The sequence below is a fragment of the Mya arenaria genome, chromosome 1, assembly GCF_026914265.1.
Source record: "Mya arenaria isolate MELC-2E11 chromosome 1, ASM2691426v1".
Classification (NCBI taxonomy): domain Eukaryota; kingdom Metazoa; phylum Mollusca; class Bivalvia; order Myida; family Myidae; genus Mya; species Mya arenaria.
Genome location: NC_069122.1, coordinates 26907712 through 26927004, shown reverse-complemented (window position 1 = coordinate 26927004; position 19293 = coordinate 26907712). Strand labels below are relative to the sequence as shown.

Here is a 19293-nt window from a genome sequence, read left to right as displayed (position 1 = left end):
CGGACTATCAGACAGACTGGAAAGTTTCAGCATGGGAGGTAAAAGAACATTAAATCAAGCTAAAGTACGCATTTGCAGCCGGTACATCCGTTATTAAAATGGGCTTTAATTTGACGCGTGATATGCATCGCTTTCTTATGCCCCGAATGGATGTTTACTAGTAACACTGTCAACCCGTCCGTGTGTCCATCTGTTTCTATCATATCTCAGCTGTAATATACTCAGTTTTGTTCGAATACACAAAAATATGATAAGATAAATATGCCGCAGCTTGGAAGTTTGTCATTCGGCATTCTAACCGACTGGGTAAAATTGAAGGCATTGGTCATGTTCTTAAGACAGTTTGATTTGAAATTCAAAAGCTGAAATATTTATGTAAGCATTGCCTTTTAAACACGATATGAAAACACAGTCTCAAACATAATGTCTTGACCAATTTACATTACCGTCATCAGGGTGGCAGTGTAATTCTGAGTACGTCAGATAAGCTTGAATTAGTCGTTCTGAACGCTGAATGATCAGTATACTGCGTAATCAATTTCAACACGAAACTGTTGATTTGAAATCAAAATGCACTAACACGCGTTTATGACCTGTCCTGCCCTTATTTGTAATGTCAATGTCACAAATGAAGGTCAACGTTGCACATGGATATCATGGCAATACTTTGTGTCTCTTCCATAACGTTTAGCTTTTAATAGGAATTCAATCAAAAGTTCTGTGAATTGTGTTAGCTGCATTGGCATGCGTGTGGTACATAAAATTCGTGCTCTTACATGAAATGTCATGTTCACGCGATTTTATAGCTAAAGTTAGTATCACAGTCATTACTAATCTAATGAAGTCACATTAGTATCCAGTTGGGGAGTGTTGCTCATTACGTTTGTGATGTTATCGCAAATGCCAAGTTCACATCACTGGATGTCAATATTGCACAATAAGGATGTCTTAGCGATACTGTTTTCCTTGAATCTTCAAACTGATTTGCAAAGCACAATTAAAACGCGTTTGTTAAAATATATTTTGAATTGTTATGTGTGTTCATCATGACCATAAGAGTTGTCCCTATACTAATGGCTATACGTCCGGCAAGGCCCAACCGGAGGCATTCCGAGTTTAATGATTAATTACATTTTAACTAATTAAAACCTTGTTCATTATATTGTTCACTGTACATTGTTAATGAGCATCAGATCATAACACAATCTACGTACTATTTAACATCCCATCCAAACGATGTTATGTTGCAATGACAAGGAAACTTTATCCTTTTATTATTGCTTTACAGCATCGAATACCAACAAATATGTTGATTGTTATTTCTTATTTCTATTCTAATTTTGAAACACCTGATACGAAGTATAATAATTTTCCAGATTTACAGCAACAGTTGATCGATCATTACCAAGCAGTGTCTCTCAGAATGAACATCCGATTGGACATCGACGCAGCTGTCGAAGACATTTATGAAAACCCCAAACTTATATTGAAGAACAAGAAAGAAAAAGATGGTAAAATGAAAGATGTAGTTTTATCAGAAATAAATGAGATTTTTCTGAGCGACAATGGCACGATGGCTAAAACAGTATTCGTGGAAGGCGAACCGGGCACAGGAAAATCCTCGTTGTGCAAAAAGATTGTCCATGACTGGTGCAAACAAAAACAAGATGGAAGTGAAATGATAAAGAAAAACAACCGGTTAAGCCAATTTCGGTTTTTATTCTACATAAGGCTTCGTGAAGCTGATGATCAATGCAAAATCAAAAATATGATATTACAGTGTTTGATTGAACAGATTCATTCAGACGATAAAGAGTCAAAACAACTGTTAGCAGAGATTTTGAAAACAGAATGTTGCCTTCTTTTGCTTGATGGTTTAGACGAGTGGCATCATTGTAGCAAATGTAAGCGTGATGAACGAATTCCTCATGTTGAAACAGGTTGGTTGAACTGTACAACATTGATTACAACACGACCATACAAACTAGCTGATTTGAAGGTGAACCACTCAAAGATCGGCAACCATGTGCAGTTGGAGGGCGTTCAGTCACCATGGAAACTCGTTCGTAGAATAATCGAGGAGTTGGCGAAATATCAAGAAAGTAAACGTCCAAATGACGTTCAACTTCCCGATTCCTGCATTGAAGACCTCGAAATAAAAGGCATGTGTCATTTCAGCGATATTCCAATCGTGCATGTTCAAATTGTTTGGCTCTGGTATAAGGATCAGCTAAAGGCAAACATGTCTGTGTCTGAAGTTTACGCGAAAATAATAAAAGAAAGGTGGTTTGAAATGAACGACAAGAAAAACAAAGAGAACACCGATCTTCCAAAGGAATTTCTTGATTCTTTGAGTAAGTTAGCTTTCAATAAGCTGTTTTCAGCAAATGAGGAGAACTCCATTGTTTTTGGCATTACAGAGGGTGAGTTTGAGAAAAAGTACGAAAGGGCGTCTCTTGAATCTGGCATCATGTCCTGCAGTAGAAACTTAGGGGAAAGATCAGCGTCTTATCAATTCTTGCACAAAACGCTTCAAGAGTACTTGTCGGCATTGTATTTAGTGAATAGCAGCAGATCAGATTTGCTCAAGCATGGTCAACACGTTCAGGAAGTGTATAGACATTACAGAAGAGAAGGTATTTTGAGCATGCGTCAGATATTCCTGTTTCTATGCGGCATGGATGCAACTGCTGCTGAAATTTTTTCGAAGACATTAAATGAACTATTTACTGAATTCTTTGAAAAAGACGGTTATTCGATGCACGAAGCAATAGATTTCCAGAACATGATACTGCAGGGCTATGAGGAAGCAGAGAGAAGCGGACACACCGGGGCCGAGGTCTGCCTGCAGCATGTCGTCCTCGGTGCCTATCATTACAAGTCCACTCTTGATGAATTACCAAAAGACATGTCAGTGTTGACCATGTTCTTGGACAAAAGGAAAAACACTTTTGTGTCTTTGTGTATAATGGAGAAAAGCGAGCTTTCTTCTGTGTTGCAGTGCAAGAACGATTCAAATGTATTAGATTTAGAGATTTGCAAGAACCTAAAATTTGTTGTTTTAAAAGATGGTCTTTATGACGATATCAATCTACTGAATTTGAATGGATTAGTAGAGTGCAGCTTAACATTCAGGGACTACAAACCAAGAAATAAACTGGAATCTTCATTTCTGTCCTCAGATTTAACATGTTTGAAAAAACTCACACTAAAGAACGTTGGTTTGGAATGTAAATCTGTGAAAATCATCTCCAAACTTCAACGTATTGAAGAACTAGACCTCAAATGGAGCCAATGTCCCACAAATGATTCACAACTCGACCTTGAGCACCTTCGACATCTCAAACAACTTTGCTTATCGCAACTTGCTAACTCTGACGTGGTTAATCTACATATGCTCAGTCTCCAAAAGTTAGATGTCAGCTTTCAAACACAGACAAGAGCACCAGGGTTGATGGCGGCGTTAATATCACAAAGCGACGACTCACTCAGTTCAAATCTGGTAAGTTCTACAACAGAGTTTTGAATAATTTCATTAATCTAAGAGACATAAAACGTACACAAGTAGAACAAAAATGTGATAAACTACCATTTTTTTCAGTTATCTTATGTTAGAAAATGCAAAATACAAGCAAAGCATTTGAAATAAATACCAGACCACGAAGACTATATTAAGTAACTTAGCTAGCATGGATATAGAGACCCAACATCAAGTAGATGTTCCATAAAAATTGTTTTAATGTCAGTTCGCCTTGATTTTGCAACACGGCCTTACATCGGTTTACCATCGGTTAACAACATTAACTCGACTTCAAAATGAAGTTGTCCCTGCAGTTGTCATTGTTTATTGGACCGGAATACATCCAACTGTATGCATATTACAATCATTATTATCGATAATTTAATGAAAATCTGTTATCAGCGCCTTTATGTCTGGAACATTCATGTTAAGTAATATAAATGCAAAATAAAGGTAATAAACATACGTTGTGGAACTACTGATCTAATTACTTAGCTGATACGTATGATCAGATGTTAGATTTTCTTAACTTATATGATACTCAGATGCAGTGCAATAATTACTCCGTTTTTATGATTGTTTATTGCTTACGCTTACAATGCATTGAACTACGAAAGTTTTGTCCAACCAGCGGATTTGGTTGGCAGGGGCCATCCAACCCTGTTAAAATTGTTATTTTTGAATGTCACTAGCGGTAAAACAGAATAAAACACACCACAATGTCATAGTTCAGACTTTAAGACAAATATGTATTGGTTCTGAAAGAGGGTATGCACGACCAAAATTCTACACTCACTCACTCACTCACTCACTCACTCACTCACTCACTCACTCACTCACTCACTCACTCACTCACTCACTCACTCACTCACTCACTCACTCACTCACTCACTCACTCACTCACTCACTCACTCACTCACTCACTCACTCACTCACTCACCCACGCACGCACGCACGCACGCACGCACGCACGCACGCACGCACGCACGCACTCACTCACTCACTCACTCACTCACTCACTCACTCAATATTGCAACTGTTCTATTACTTATTTTATTATGTAATGTTTAAATTTAAGTTAATTACTGAACAGCTGTTTTTATTTTTCCTTATTTTGTCTTGAATTATGTTTTTTTCTAAAACTATTCTAAACTATTGAATTACTTCATCCTCATTATTGTTTATAGTATTGAGTGATAATGCATACTAGGTAAAGTAAACTGTAAATTTCTGGTGTTTGTTCGTTGAACAAGAAGCGGTGAGTTAAGTATCATTTGATATTAGTACAAGGTTATAACATGTCATTACATTTAAATTTATGCCAGCTGAGTGTAAGATTATTTTTTTTTTAATCTTGATTTTACGTTAAATTTACGAAATGAAATTTGACAGTGACACTTTATTTTTTTTAATCTAGATAACTTCATTTTTTATATAATCCTGTCTCATGGTTCTTTGAAAGAAAACAACAATAACAATTGACATAACATATCTTCATTATCTTACTACTGGCAGTAAGAGATGATGCAGATTTTTGTTACATCATCGAAAGGTTGGAATTCATTTCATATTTGGTTTAAAAAAAGGATAATTGTTTGTTTCACTGGGCACCATAATTGATATTTCACGATTAGCGTAGCCACGAGTAAATATATTCACTTTTGGTGATTACGAGGTGAAATATATTGCTATCCTACACTGAAATATACATTTTTTCATTTAATATATGCCTTCAATTTGAATTAAAAGTCATTTAATAACACCTTTTTTATAAAAAGGTGCCAATTTGTGTGCGCACGTGACGTCATTTCGGAAATGACGTCGTTAATTGTATCCCAGCCCTGTGCGCGCTGAGGTTTTATTATGAACTGAGAGCGGGCTTTAATTTCAAACCAGTAAAACATATCAAATTGATATTTTCACTGTTTCAAACACTGAAATATCTTCTTTTTTTTTCAATGATAAATCATTATAAGCCACCGAAAGCATTTAAAAAACATTTTATTCACTTCGAATTACGGTATGGAAAACTATTGACATGCCATCCTCATTATCTTCTATTATCCTTAATGCCAAGTATCATGAAATTATGCATATGGATGAAAAAAACGAACCAAAAGGTTTCGGTCAGGAGTTTATTATAATTGGTTTGATGTCAAAAAATGTCAAAACAATTTATTTAAGTTAAAATAACAATATGTGCCTTTTTTAAAAAATGCATTTTTAAATGTAATATTTAATACAAAATTATTTGCGCAGATCTACATTAACTGCACATTTTTATCAGTCAGAAAAGGAGGAAAAAAGCATTGATATGATGATATACATACTTTATTGCTTATACTAATTACTTTAATGCAAATAATCATATAGTTAAAACAATTTTTACGTGAAACAGCCACCTATGATTCTACATAGGCAAGGTAAAAAACAAAAGAGAACACTGCGGAAAATCTTCCCGAAACAGCTTAATAAATAGATTTGAGAAATTTGCAAAAAATCATTGTTTAAAAAAGTGTTTTGATTAAAAATCATTAATATTATCAATTTGAGTCGGCAGTTCGCATGAGACATCCAGTATTGATTTTAAATACATTTGGCACGTGACCGATTATCAAAATTAGATGACACTTGACCCTCGTGCATCCCGTAATTTTCCCCGCTGATGTATAGATAATATATGCACGGATATTTTTAACACTATCGGATGATTTTGCTTATACTACAAAGCGTATGTTTATAATGAGCACCAATAATGTAATTACAGTTATGCATATTCATAATATCATAAAATCAAAACTGAACACACGTATTTCCATGAATGAAACAATAATTTACGATCATAAATATTAAAAATAAAGAAATAATGTAAAATACAAAAGCAGACATTAAATTGACGGTTTTATTATAATCTTGCTATGTTTCATTAAAACATTGGTATCTGACGCCGATAATGACACCTTTAAGATATATTTCGACGTTACTTGCAAATACTGGAATTCGGTGATTCAAAAGTTTTGTGGTCGTTCTTTCCATAATTATATCACAGCGAAAATCGTTCAGTTCGATAAATGTGGATGCATCCTGTCCGATATCGCCAGCCATTGACGGCGAAGGTTGGATTGGAATAAGTCTATGGTAAAGTTTGAATAATTATAAAGTATTCAAGAAAACGCACAGTTCAATCGCATCGTTTTCCCTACGATTGTCAAACATGTACATGCTAACGTTCAATTTTGGCGACCTACAGAAAAAGAGCGTCGATTGTCTTTGACCCACACACAAATGCGAACACCAAATACACTTTTGAACATATGAGCGATTTCCACAACGCAATACATAATCGGTACCGAAGTAAACTGACGACTTCAAACTTTGACAATTCATTTTAAGACATTTCATAACATATGAAAATGGAAACTTGGGTCGTTCGAAACATCGGATAACTTGAGGTTTTAGCTTGGCCCCCGGTGTCCTCGAGCGACCGCAGTTTTACTGTAGTCAATGTTTAGTAGATATTTAACGCTTGAAATGTGTTTATGTTGCTTCATTTGAATAGCAGTATAGTTATGTGAACTGAACCTACAGTTGAGAACGTTCGATGTTTTGTAAATAATAATGTATCAGGTTCTGCAGTATGTGCGTCTTTCGGTAATGCTCGTTCCACAACGCTGGTTCGCATGAGAAGTGTTCAGTCAGTAGATTATTACTTAAACACTTTGCAGCGATTTAATAATTTAAAACAAAAACACAGCAAATGTTTATGTTGAAATAATATTATGGTTTATCTTTATTCACGCCGTAAATTTATTATAAAAACTACGTTATTACAAGGTTAAAATGCAGTGCAGAGAAAACATCGAGTACTGCTGTACCTACGTACACGTGTAATATATCCCCGACCTTTATACTTAATGTGTTATCTGCTGGATGTTAATATAACTTATGTAAAGAGTCGTAGTACAGACGTATAACATAACGCCACTGGGCACCTTTAGCGTCTGCGACGTTACGCACGGTAAAATAAATGGGAGCTTTGACGCCACTATGCCTAACATTTGAAGCAGTTTCACATCATCTGGCACATGTTTTTGGGCTGCCCTTACCTTAACATGATCATTTTACAAATTTGTGCAAAAAGCATACCAAATAGAAAATAAGATAAAACAATACTTTCACCGGTTTTGTTTCGAAATACAATAAATAGGATCATTGACGTTACTGTGCCTTCTGTTTGAAGCAGTTTGTCATCATCGGGAACATGTTTATGGTCTTCCCCCACCTTATGTGTGTATCATGAACATCATTTTTTTTACAAATAATTGCAAAAAGATGTTTTGATGGGCGAGAGCTTGGTTTTATAAAAGTTAGCACCAATTTACACGTATCCGATAGAAGGTGCTGCGATAGATAACGGGATCATTGTAAATATTCCAAACATCACGTTTAAGTACAGTCATCGACCATAGTTTGAACCAAGTTTTATGAAAATCGGCTGATTTTTCGTTCGGAGTACTTTCATGAGCCTTAAGTTTATCAAATGCAATATTTATAGTAGTGGCCTAGTGACAGCAAGACACATCGTCTGTATGCAGATTGTATAAAACCCTGTAAAAGATAGGAGCAATCTAACACTTACTTATTTACATCCGAATTAAGATGGTATCTTTTAGGAATTCGAATTGGATTTCGTCTTTGTTTAAGCCTTATCGATTTGGGATTAAAATAAGTTATTTTTAATTGCTATTGCAATTTAAGATTGTTATGAATCGGGTATACAAACTGACAATTCTTGTTAAGTGATATATTCGCCCTCTACACCTTGTGAGTCACATTCACAAATTCACAAACTGTAGTTTTTGAACTTATAAGTAGAATATGTACAACCATGTGCCGTTAGTGGCGGATCCTAGGTATTATGTGGTAACACCATTGACTGTTAATCACGGGGTCGCAGGTACGATTCCCCGCCGTACCACTAAAACATATACTAATTGTCATCCAGGATGCACGTTAAATGCGGGTTTCGGGTGAAAGTGCTATTCACTGGTGCACGTTAATTACCAGGTATTACATTCCGTATGTGCATAAGTGTTAATAAACTCAAAACCAAACCATAAGTTGTTTTAAATGGTTATTTTTGTCCATGACAACCTGTTTTTACTAGGTTATAAAGGCAGTGAATTGAAATTCATACTAGCACAAAGGGAAATAAGCAATAATGATATAAATAAATCGGTCTGTTGAAGTACTTTAATATGCATATGATTTGTATCAAAATTGGCATTGATGATTCGTATTAATCATAAATAATATAGAAACTTCGAATAACGACTTAAACATCTTGATGTCTAACTGCAAAACAAATAGTTTGTGCAATACAAAGTGATAATCATTGCTGGATCAAGTGAGCTGCTTCTTAAAGATATATACAAACATAATGGACAAAAAGATTTCTCGAAAACCGTACAACAATTTAAACACGGTTTTCATGAAAAGGTTGATGGTACGTTAAATGTAAATGCTAAGTAAGTCTGGCCTCCTGCAGCATGGACCCCTTGGAAAAAAATTTTTTTTGCCTAAACTGAAAAGGTACATTTGCCTCCTTTGGAGCATATAAGGCTAACGGCGACCTCCATCTATATATAAAAAAGTACGTAATATGCCTTGCTAGGAATAGCATTTTTTGCCAATTGAAGTTATTTTTCTATTTGAAATTTAAAGGGAGATCTTGTCCGTTGTCATGTCATCCAATTCATCGTTCAATATGTGACGTGAAGTGAATAACTTGTCATTTAAAAGCATGATAGTAATAGTACGGATAACTATGTTATGCATTCCAATATAAAATAGCAACAAAATAGCTAAGGGCCAATCTTTACCTTAAATGATTCTGATATAAACACATGCTTTAACTTAACATGGATGGATAAACGGATATTTACACACATCGAAGGGCATAAAGGGCGTGAAAATACATATTTGAAAGATTAGCTCAAAACATAAGGGAACACTGATGTGGCAAACGTGACACACAACTGTGACACCTTAAACATCGTGACGAATAGTCTAAGAGTAAATTATTGAACGTCTTAAATATCCCCTTTAAAAAAAAAAATATTGAGAAAAAAATAAAAAATAAATAAAACAAAAATAGAAAAGGCATGTAAATGGCATTACTAATAAAATCGAATACTTATAGCAAACACCTTTAGATAGGATGTACAGATGATCTGTGTAACGTTTTAACAATACAAGTGTATACGAAGTGAATTGCTATTCCCAAGAAATGTTGTTCACATTCTTATCTGAGGAAGCATTGGATCTCTATCAAATATTGCAATTTTATTTCGTCATTTCGCGAATTACAAACGAATTGATGTCATTTGTTACTTGAATATTTACATACTTTGCTAACATGACATTTCAGAATGGGCCACTTCCTCTCCTAACGGATGTTACGTTGGGTAACATTCTCATGTCAGCGGCAGTGTTCAGACGTCTCGTTTGTAGGGTGATACAGTCAAGACATTCTGTGAAATGTGGGTTATGTGAGTGTTCAATTAGGCCTGAGGAGGACGTGACGCAGCTGCACGTGGAAATGGAGAACCAGGCCGCTCTTCAGATAATGGATGAACAGCCCGTCTCAACTGACGTTACAATATCCATTAAATTAAAAAATGTGCCCCTGTCAGCGGCAGTGTTCAGACGTTTCGTTAGTATGGTGATACAGTCAAGACATTCTGTGAAATGTGAGTTATTGATCTGTAAAATAGAGCCTGAAGAGGACGTGACGCAGCTGCAAGTCGAGATGGAGAACCAGGCCGCTCTTCAGATAATGGATCAACAGCCCGTCTCAACTGACGTTACAATCTCCATTGAATTATCACAAGTGTCCCTGTCAGCGGCAGTATTCAGACGTCTCGTCTGTAAGGTGATACAGTCAAGACATTCTGTGGAATGTGGGTTATTGGAGTGTTCAATTAGGCCTGAGGAGGACGTGACGCAGCTGCAAGTGGAGATGGAGAACCAGGCCGCTCTTCAGATAATGGATCAACAGCCCGTCTCAACTGACGTTACAATCTCCATTGAATTATCACAAGTGTCCCTGTCAGCGGCAGTATTCAGACGTCTCGTTTGTAAGGTGATACAGTCAAGACATTCTGTGAAATGTGGGTTATGGACCTGTACAATAGAGCCTGAAGAGGACGTGACGCAGCTGCACGTGGAGATGGAGAACCAGGCCGCTCTTCAGATAGTGGATCAACAGCCCGTCTCAACTGACGTTACAATTTCCATTACATTATCACAAGTGCCCCTGTCAGCGGCAGTGTTCAGACGTTTCGTTATTATGGTGATACAGTCAAGACACTTTGTGGAATGTGGGTTATGGGAGTGTACAATAGAGCCTGAAGAGGACGTGACGCAGCTGCACGTGGAGATTGAAAACCAGGCCGCTCTTCAGATAGTGGATCAACAGCCCGTCCCAACTGACGTTACAATCTCCATTAGATTAAAAAAAGTGCCCCTGTCAGCGGCAGTGTTCAGACGTCTCGTTTGTATGGTGATACAGTCAAGACATTCTGTGAAATGTGTGTTATTGGAGTGTACAATAAGGCCTGAGGAGGACGTGACGCAGCTGCAAGTGGAGATGGAGAACCATGCCGCTCTTCAGATAATGGATCAACAGCCCGTCCCAACTGACGTTACAATATCCATTATATTAAAAAAAGTGTCCCTGTCAGCGGCAGTGTTCAGACGTCTCGTTTGTATGGTGATACAGTCAAGACATTCTGTGGAATGTGTGTTATTGAAGTGTACAATAAGGCCTGAGGAGGACGTGACGCAGCTGCAAGTCGAGATGGAGAACCAGACCGCTCTTCAGATAATGGATCAACAGCCCGTCTCAACTGACGTTACAATCTCCATTAATTTAACAAAAGTGTCCCTGTCAGCGGCAGTGTTCAAACGTCTCGTTTATACGGTGATACAGTCAAGACACTCTATGGAATGTGGGTTATGGGAGTGTTCAATAGAGCCTGAAGAGGACGTGACGCAGCTGCAAGTCGAGATGGAGAACCAGGCCGCTCTTCAGATAATGGATCAACAGCCCGTCTCAACTGACGTTACAATCTCCATTAATTTAATAAAAGTGTCCCTGTCAGCGGCAGTGTTCAAACGTCTCGTTTATACGGTGATACAGTCAAGACACTCTATGGAATGTGGGTTATGGGAGTGTTCAATAGAGCCTGAAGAGGACGTGACGCAGCTGCAAGTCGAGATGGAGAACCAGGCCGCTCTTCAGATAATGGATCAGCAGCCCGTCTCAACTGACGTTACAATCTCCATTAAATTAATAAACGTGTCCCTGTCAGCGGCAGTGTTCAGACGTCTCGTTTGTATGGTGATAAAGTCAAGACACTCTATGGAATGTGGGTTATGGGAGTGTTCAATAGAGCCTGAAGAGGACGTGACGCAGCTGCAAGTGGAGATGGAGAACCAGACCGCTCTTCAGATAATGGATCAACAGCCCGTCTCAACTGACGTTACAATCTCCATTAAATTAATAAAAGTGTCCCTGTCAGCGGCAGTGTTCAGACGTTTCGTTTATAGGGTGATACAGTCAAGACATTCTGTGAAATGTAAGTTATTGAAGTGTACAATAAGGCCTGAGGAGGACGTGACGCAGCTGCAAGTGGAGATGGAGAACCAGACCGCTCTTCAGATAATGGATCAACAGCCCGTCTCAACTGACGTAACAATCTCCATTAATTTAACAAAAGTGTCCCTGTCAGCGGCAGTGTTCAAACGTCTCGTTTATACGGTGATACAGTCAAGACACTCTATGGAATGTGGGTTATGGGAGTGTTCAATAGAGCCTGAAGAGGACGTGACGCAGCTGCAAGTCGAGATGGAGAACCAGGCCGCTCTTCAGATAATGGATCAACAGCCCGTCTCAACTGACGTTACAATCTCCATTAATTTAATAAAAGTGTCCCTGTCAGCGGCAGTGTTCAAACGTCTCGTTTATACGGTGATACAGTCAAGACACTCTATGGAATGTGGGTTATGGGAGTGTTCAATAGAGCCTGAAGAGGACGTGACGCAGCTGCAAGTCGAGATTGAGAACCAGGCCGCTCTTCAGATAATGGATCAGCAGCCCGTCTCAACTGACGTTACAATCTCCATTAAATTAATAAACGTGTCCCTGTCAGCGGCAGTGTTCAGACGTCTCGTTTGTATGGTGATAAAGTCAAGACACTCTATGGAATGTGGGTTATGGGAGTGTTCAATAGAGCCTGAAGAGGACGTGACGCAGCTGCAAGTGGAGATGGAGAACCAGACCGCTCTTCAGATAATGGATCAACAGCCCGTCTCAACTGACGTTACAATCTACATTAAATTAATAAAAGTGTCCCTGTCAGCGGCAGTGTTCAGACGTTTCGTTTATAGGGTGATACAGTCAAGACATTCTGTGAAATGTAAGTTATTGAAGTGTACGATAGAGCCTGAAGAGGACGTGGCGCAGCTGTGGGTGGGGATGGAGAACCAGGCTGCACTTAATCTGGGGCATTTCGAGAATCATTCCGGTTTCGGATGGTCCATTTTGTTCCACGTTAACAAAAAATGTACGTACTATACTCAAAATCACTTGAAATATATGAATAATACAAATTCAAAATAATTGGCTGAGATCTCTAAAAATGTCCTCTAGCATTAAGATTTTCTTGATCAATACATGTGTATGTGGACATGCACAACATTTCAATTAGCATTCATCACGATGGAAACTAAAATTTCAACAAGCAAAACGATACATGCTGCATTGTAAATAAACGGTTATAAAATGTCAATGTAGGGCTTTTATTTGCAAAATGTGTTTTCCTGATAAACGTTATGAGTTAAAGTGCATATATCATTGAAAAATTACAGCTTTTTTGCTAACATCACGCCGCAAGTCTTTCTGGTCGCTAGGCCGCGCACTTGACTTACATGTACAATAGAGTGAATAAACCACTCTGTTTTTGTTTTGTTTCACGTTTGGTTTGGGAACTGTTAAAACCCTAATTTCGTATTCGAGCTTTTGCAAAACACAGCAAACACATAATAAAAATAAAGGTTACGAAATGACTAACGGCCGGTTATGAAATGACTGCCAAAAGGGTGCGAAGTGATTAAAAACTGTAGGGTATCAAAGACGAGTGTACGAAATGACTATTTGCCGAATAGTGATGAATAACTTACCACTCTGTCATACAAAATGTAATATTCTAACACAATTATATTTCTTGCACAATTCAGATTAAATCAATTATTTGTTGAGGATTTTTAATGTTAAAGAATGTTAAAATGGTATAAATGGGCTCACGATATTACAAAGCTAGCATTTAGTTTCGTAAGCAAATTGTATATAGACACTAACCTGGCTTTTCACTTTAAACAGTCCAAATTTAGATATAAGTAACTGGTTGCTGTAGAATAATCCAAGACATCAATTTAAATCACAATAAAACATAAGGTTCACCAATGAAGTGTCTCACAAAATTGAGTATAAATAGATAACTGTGGTCAACGGGGGCAGATAACTGTGGTCTTGAGCCATTTAGCTGAGTCAACCCTGGCAGATAACTGTGGTCTTGAGCCATTAAGCTGGGTAAACGGGGGCAGAAAACTGTGGTTTTTAGCCATTTCGCTGGGTCAACCGGGTAGATAACTGTGGTCTTGAGCCATTTAGCTGGGTCAACGGGTGTAGATAACTGTAGCATTGAGCTATTTAGCTGGGTCAACGGGGGACAGATAACTGTGGCCAACGGGGGCAGACAACTGAAGTATTAAGCCATTTAGCTGAATAAACCCTGGCAGATAACTGTTGTATTGAGCCATTTAGCTGGGTCAACGGGGAGGGGAGCAGATAACTGTGGTATTGTGCCATTAAGCTGGGTCAACGAGTGTAGATAACTGTGGCATTGAGCTATTTAGCTGGGTCAACGGGGGACAGATAACTGTGGTCAACGGGGGCAGACAACTCTGGTAATAAGCCACCTAGCTGGGTCAAACCTGGCAGATAACTGTTGTATTGAGCCATTTAGCTGGGTCAACGGGGGGGGGGGCAAATAACTGTGGTCTTGAGCCATTAAGCTGGGTCAACGGTAGCAGATAACTGTGGTCTTGGCCATTTAGCTGGATCAACGGGGGCAGATAACTGTGGTCTCGAGCCATTTTTCTGGGTCAAACGAGGCAGATAACAGTGGTCTTGAGCCATTTAGCTGGGTCAACAGGGACATGTAACTGTGGTCTTTAGCTATTTAGCTGGGTCAACGGGGGCAGATAACTGTGGTCTTTAGCTATTTAGCCGGGTCAACGGGGGCATGTATCTGTGGTCTTGAGCCATAAAGCTTGGTCAACGGGGTCAGATAACTGATGTCTTGAGCCATTTAGCCGGGTTAACGGGGGGGGGGGCAGATAACTGTGGTCTTGAGTCATTCATCTGGATCGACGAGGGCAGATAACTGTGGTCAACGGGGGCAGACAACTGTGGTATTAAGCCATTTAGCTGAGTCAACCCTGGCATATAACTGTTGTATTGAGCCATTTAGCTGGGTCAACGGGGAGGGAGGAAGGGAGGGCAGATAACTGTGGTGTTGAACCATTAAGCTGGGTCAACGGGGGACAGATAACTGTGGTCAACGGGGGCAGTCAACTGAAGTATTAAGCCATTTAGCTGAATAAACCCTGGCAAATAACTGTTGTATTGAGCCATTTAGCTGGGTCAACGGGGAGGGAGGGAGACAGATAACTGTGGTCTTGAGCCATTTAGCTGGGTCAACGGGGAGGGAGGGAGACAGATAACTGTGGTCTTGAGCCATTTAGCTGGATCAACGGGCAGATAACTGTGGTCTTGAGCCATTAAGCTGGGTCAACCGGAGCATATAACTGTGGTCTCGAGCCATTTATCTGGGTCAACCGGGGCTGATAACTGTGGTCTTGAGCCATTTAGCTGGGTCAACTAGGACATGTAACTGTGGTCTTAAACTATTTAGCTGGGTCAAAAGGGGCAGATAACTGTGGTCTTAAGCCATTTTGCCGGGTCAACGGGGGCATGTATCTGTGGTCTTGAGCCATAAAGCTTGGGGACAGATAACTGTGGTCAACGGGGGCAGCAAACTGTGGTATTAAGCCATTTAGCTGAATAAACCCTGCAGATAACTGTTGTATTGAGCCATTTAGCTGTGTCAACGGGGAGGGAGGGAGGGAGGGAGGGCAGATAACTGTGGTCTTGAGCCATTTAGCTGGATCAACGGGGCAGATAACTGTGGTCTTGAGCCATTAAGCTGGGTTAACCGGGGCAGATAACTGTGGTCTCGAGCCATTTATCTGGGTCAACCGGGGCAGATAACTGTGGTCTTGAGCCATTTAGCTGGGTCAACTAGGACATGTAACTGTGGTCTTAAACAATAAGCTGGGTCAACGGGGGCAGATAACTGTGGTATTTAGCCATTTAGCCGGGTCAACGGGTGCATGTATCTGTGGTCTTGGGCAATAAAGCTTGGTCAACGGGGGCAGTTAACTGATGTCTTGAGCCATTTAGCCAGATCAACGGGGGCAGATAACTGTGGTCTTGAGTCATTCATCTGGATCAACGGGGACAGATAACTGTGGTCTTAAGCCAATTGGCTGGGTTTACGGGGGACAGATAACTGTGGTCTTGAGCCATTTATCTATGTCAACCGGGCAGACAACTGTGGTATTAAGCCATTTAGCTGAGTCAACCCTGGCAGATAACTGTTGTTTTGAGCCATTTAGCTGGGTCAACGGGGAGGGAGGGAGGGCAGATAACTGTGGTCTTGAGCCATTAAGCTGGGTAAACGGGGGCAGATAACTGTGGTCTTGGTCATTTAGCTGGATCAACGGGGCAGATAAATGTGGTCTTGAGCCATTAAGCTGGGTCAACCGGAGCAGCCATTTAGCTGGGTCAACGAGGACATGTAACTGTGGTCTTAAACTATTTAGCTGGGTTAACGGGGGCAGATAACTGTGGTCTTAAACCATTTAGCCGGGTCAACGGGGGCATGTATCTGTGGTCTTGAGCCATAAAGCTTGGTCAACGGGGTCAGATAACTGTGGTCTTGAACCATTTAGCCGGATCAACTGGGGCAGATAACTGTGGTCTTGAGTCATTCATCTGGATCAACGGGGGCAGGTAACTGTGGTCTTGAGCCATTTAGCTGGGTTAACGGGGGCAGATAACTGTCGTCTTGAACCATTTAGCTGGGTTAACGTGAGACAGATAACTGTGGTCTTGAGCCATTTAGCTAGGTCAACGGGAGTAAATAACTGTGGTATTGAGCCATTTAGTTGGGTCAACGGGGGCAGATAACTGTGGTCTTGAACCATCAAGCTGGGTCAACGGGGGCAGATAACTGTGGTCTTAAGCCATTTAGCTGGGTCAACGGGGCCAGATAACAGTGGTCTTAAGCCATTTAGCTATTAGCGGCAAACGTGTTACGTTATAGCATATACACGGTGATGATGCATAGTGGATTCTTTCCGTATTTGATATATTATATAGACTAGAGTTACACAACCAGGGTAGAAATAAGGTTTATAGCATATGCATTATCACATATATGTGTAAGATTATAATACAGCTACATGATTTCAATAGAAGTAGATCAAACAAGATTGCAACAAAAAGCAATGCAAGTGCATTTATCAATATTTAATTACAAACCTAAGGCCAATTAATTCACAACAGGCAGGTTAGAATTGATTGAAAATACATTAAATAAAATGAAATAAACAATCAAGGTGATTAAGTATCATTACTTAGATTGAAAAATTCAACTGCGACCCCCCCCCCCACGCCCCCCCCCCCAAAAAAAAATCGTCAGAGTTAACTTTTGTTTCAATATAGGAAAAAATACGCACGAAATACACCATTCTCGCTCGGACTAGAAATTGTTTCTTTTGGGACACCGAGACCACCTTGCCAATGCTTTAAACCAAATGAATTTCGGTTCTACGGGATAGGCGCAAGTCAAAAAGGTTACGACCTTAAATTAAGCCGCCTCAAACCTTGAATCCTGGATTGTTCCTGATATTGATCCCTCTGTCCTTCAATAGCTAATGGCTATAACGTTATTATACTTAATGGCTTTGAAAAATGAAATATGATGATGATAATTAAACAACAACGACAATGTTGATGATGATAAAAGATAATTCGACGAAGGCGACTTAAAGGATGCGTATTAATGATGATGTGACGACAACGACAATGATGAGGATACAAATAATGATAATGCGACGACGACGACAAATAAGATGATGATAATAGTAAAAATGATTCGACAACGACGACTGAGACGATGATAATAACAATGATAATTCAACGATGATGATTATACTAATGATAACTCAACGAAGATGACAATGATGCTATTGCAAATAATGATGATGCGACGACGACAACAATGATGATAATAAAATAATGGTGTTGCAACGATGACGACTAAGATTATGATAATAGACATGATGACGTGACGACGATAACGACTGCAATAATAATAATAATAATAATAATAATAATAATAATAATAATAATAATGCGACGACGAGTACTACGTTGTTGATGATAATAATGCCGATGGGATGACGGCGTCAATAAAGGTGATAATGATTATGCGACGACGACGACAAAGATCATGATAATAATATAATTTTGCGACTAATAAAAGATGACGGTACTAACAATTATGATGCGACGACGACAACAATGCTACTAATTATGATGCGACTATGACGACTATGCTGATGACGATGCGTTGTCGTTGATGATGATGATGATGATGATGATGATGATGATTTGACTGCTTTTTAATTCACAAAAAGACTTAGAGATGGTCATTTTGACTTATATGTGTAAAAATAATTTGAAGATCTGTATTTCCTTACTTATTTCGAGTTATTATTGCTCGTATATATCTTCAACATTTATGTATTTTGAATCAATAGTGTGGCAATGTTCAGATAAGTTGTCAATGAAAAAATAGCAGTTATTACAGTTCTTGAGCATAAATAGTATCAATAACAACAGCAACGACACGAAATTCATTATAATGATGAGTATTTCATCTTTAGCTAACACGCTTTCATAAGAGGCAATATATGCACAATTAAACATGTAGCACCTTTCCTACTTCCCAACAAGTCCATTTCCAATCGGACATTTCTGCCGAAATGTTCAATATATTAGGCACTGTTCTCTCCCACTTAAAGTCATGAACTTTCTAAAATAAACGCACCTTTAAGGTCAAAGACATGTTCCCGCAGTGTTTGCCTCACATGATCGATCTTATAACAGTAGCATAGATATGATCTGGCAGGCTTTCACACATAAGATGACACACTTCACAGTTGCGAGAGTATTGTCTCGTCATAAATAAGGCACTTAAGTTCATTAGAAATGAGCACATTGACAATAGTTTTGGAGAAGCCTTTGTCGCCAACCATAAATTTAAATATTTCCCCGGTGTGATAATGTTCGGGGTGAGATAAAATTTACTTCAGATGTATTATGAATACCAACCCTGGGGCGGTATTCATAAAACTTCTTAAGTCATTTCCTAACTTAATTCAATTTCTTAAAATTTCCATAGTCAAATTAAAATAAATATTTAAGTGTTTTTAACATTATGTTAAGTATGTTTTTTTCGATAAGGTCAATGACAATAATTATTTTTTGGAAAGTCTTTATTTTTCATTTCATTTAA

The 19293-nt window shown here is 38.8% G+C and overlaps 1 protein-coding gene across 1 annotated transcript in view; it reads left to right on the top strand.

Annotated features, from left to right (window-relative positions):
* Nucleotides 1-19293, top strand: part of LOC128225844 (uncharacterized) — a 57918-nt gene that overhangs the window by 37610 nt on the left and 1015 nt on the right. Inside the window, exons 5-6 of the mRNA XM_052935744.1 lie at nucleotides 1377-3502; nucleotides 9951-13149. Of these exons, the coding sequence (XP_052791704.1) occupies nucleotides 1377-3502; nucleotides 9951-13149 (5325 nt within the window). The remainder of the gene's footprint in view (nucleotides 1-1376; nucleotides 3503-9950; nucleotides 13150-19293) is intronic.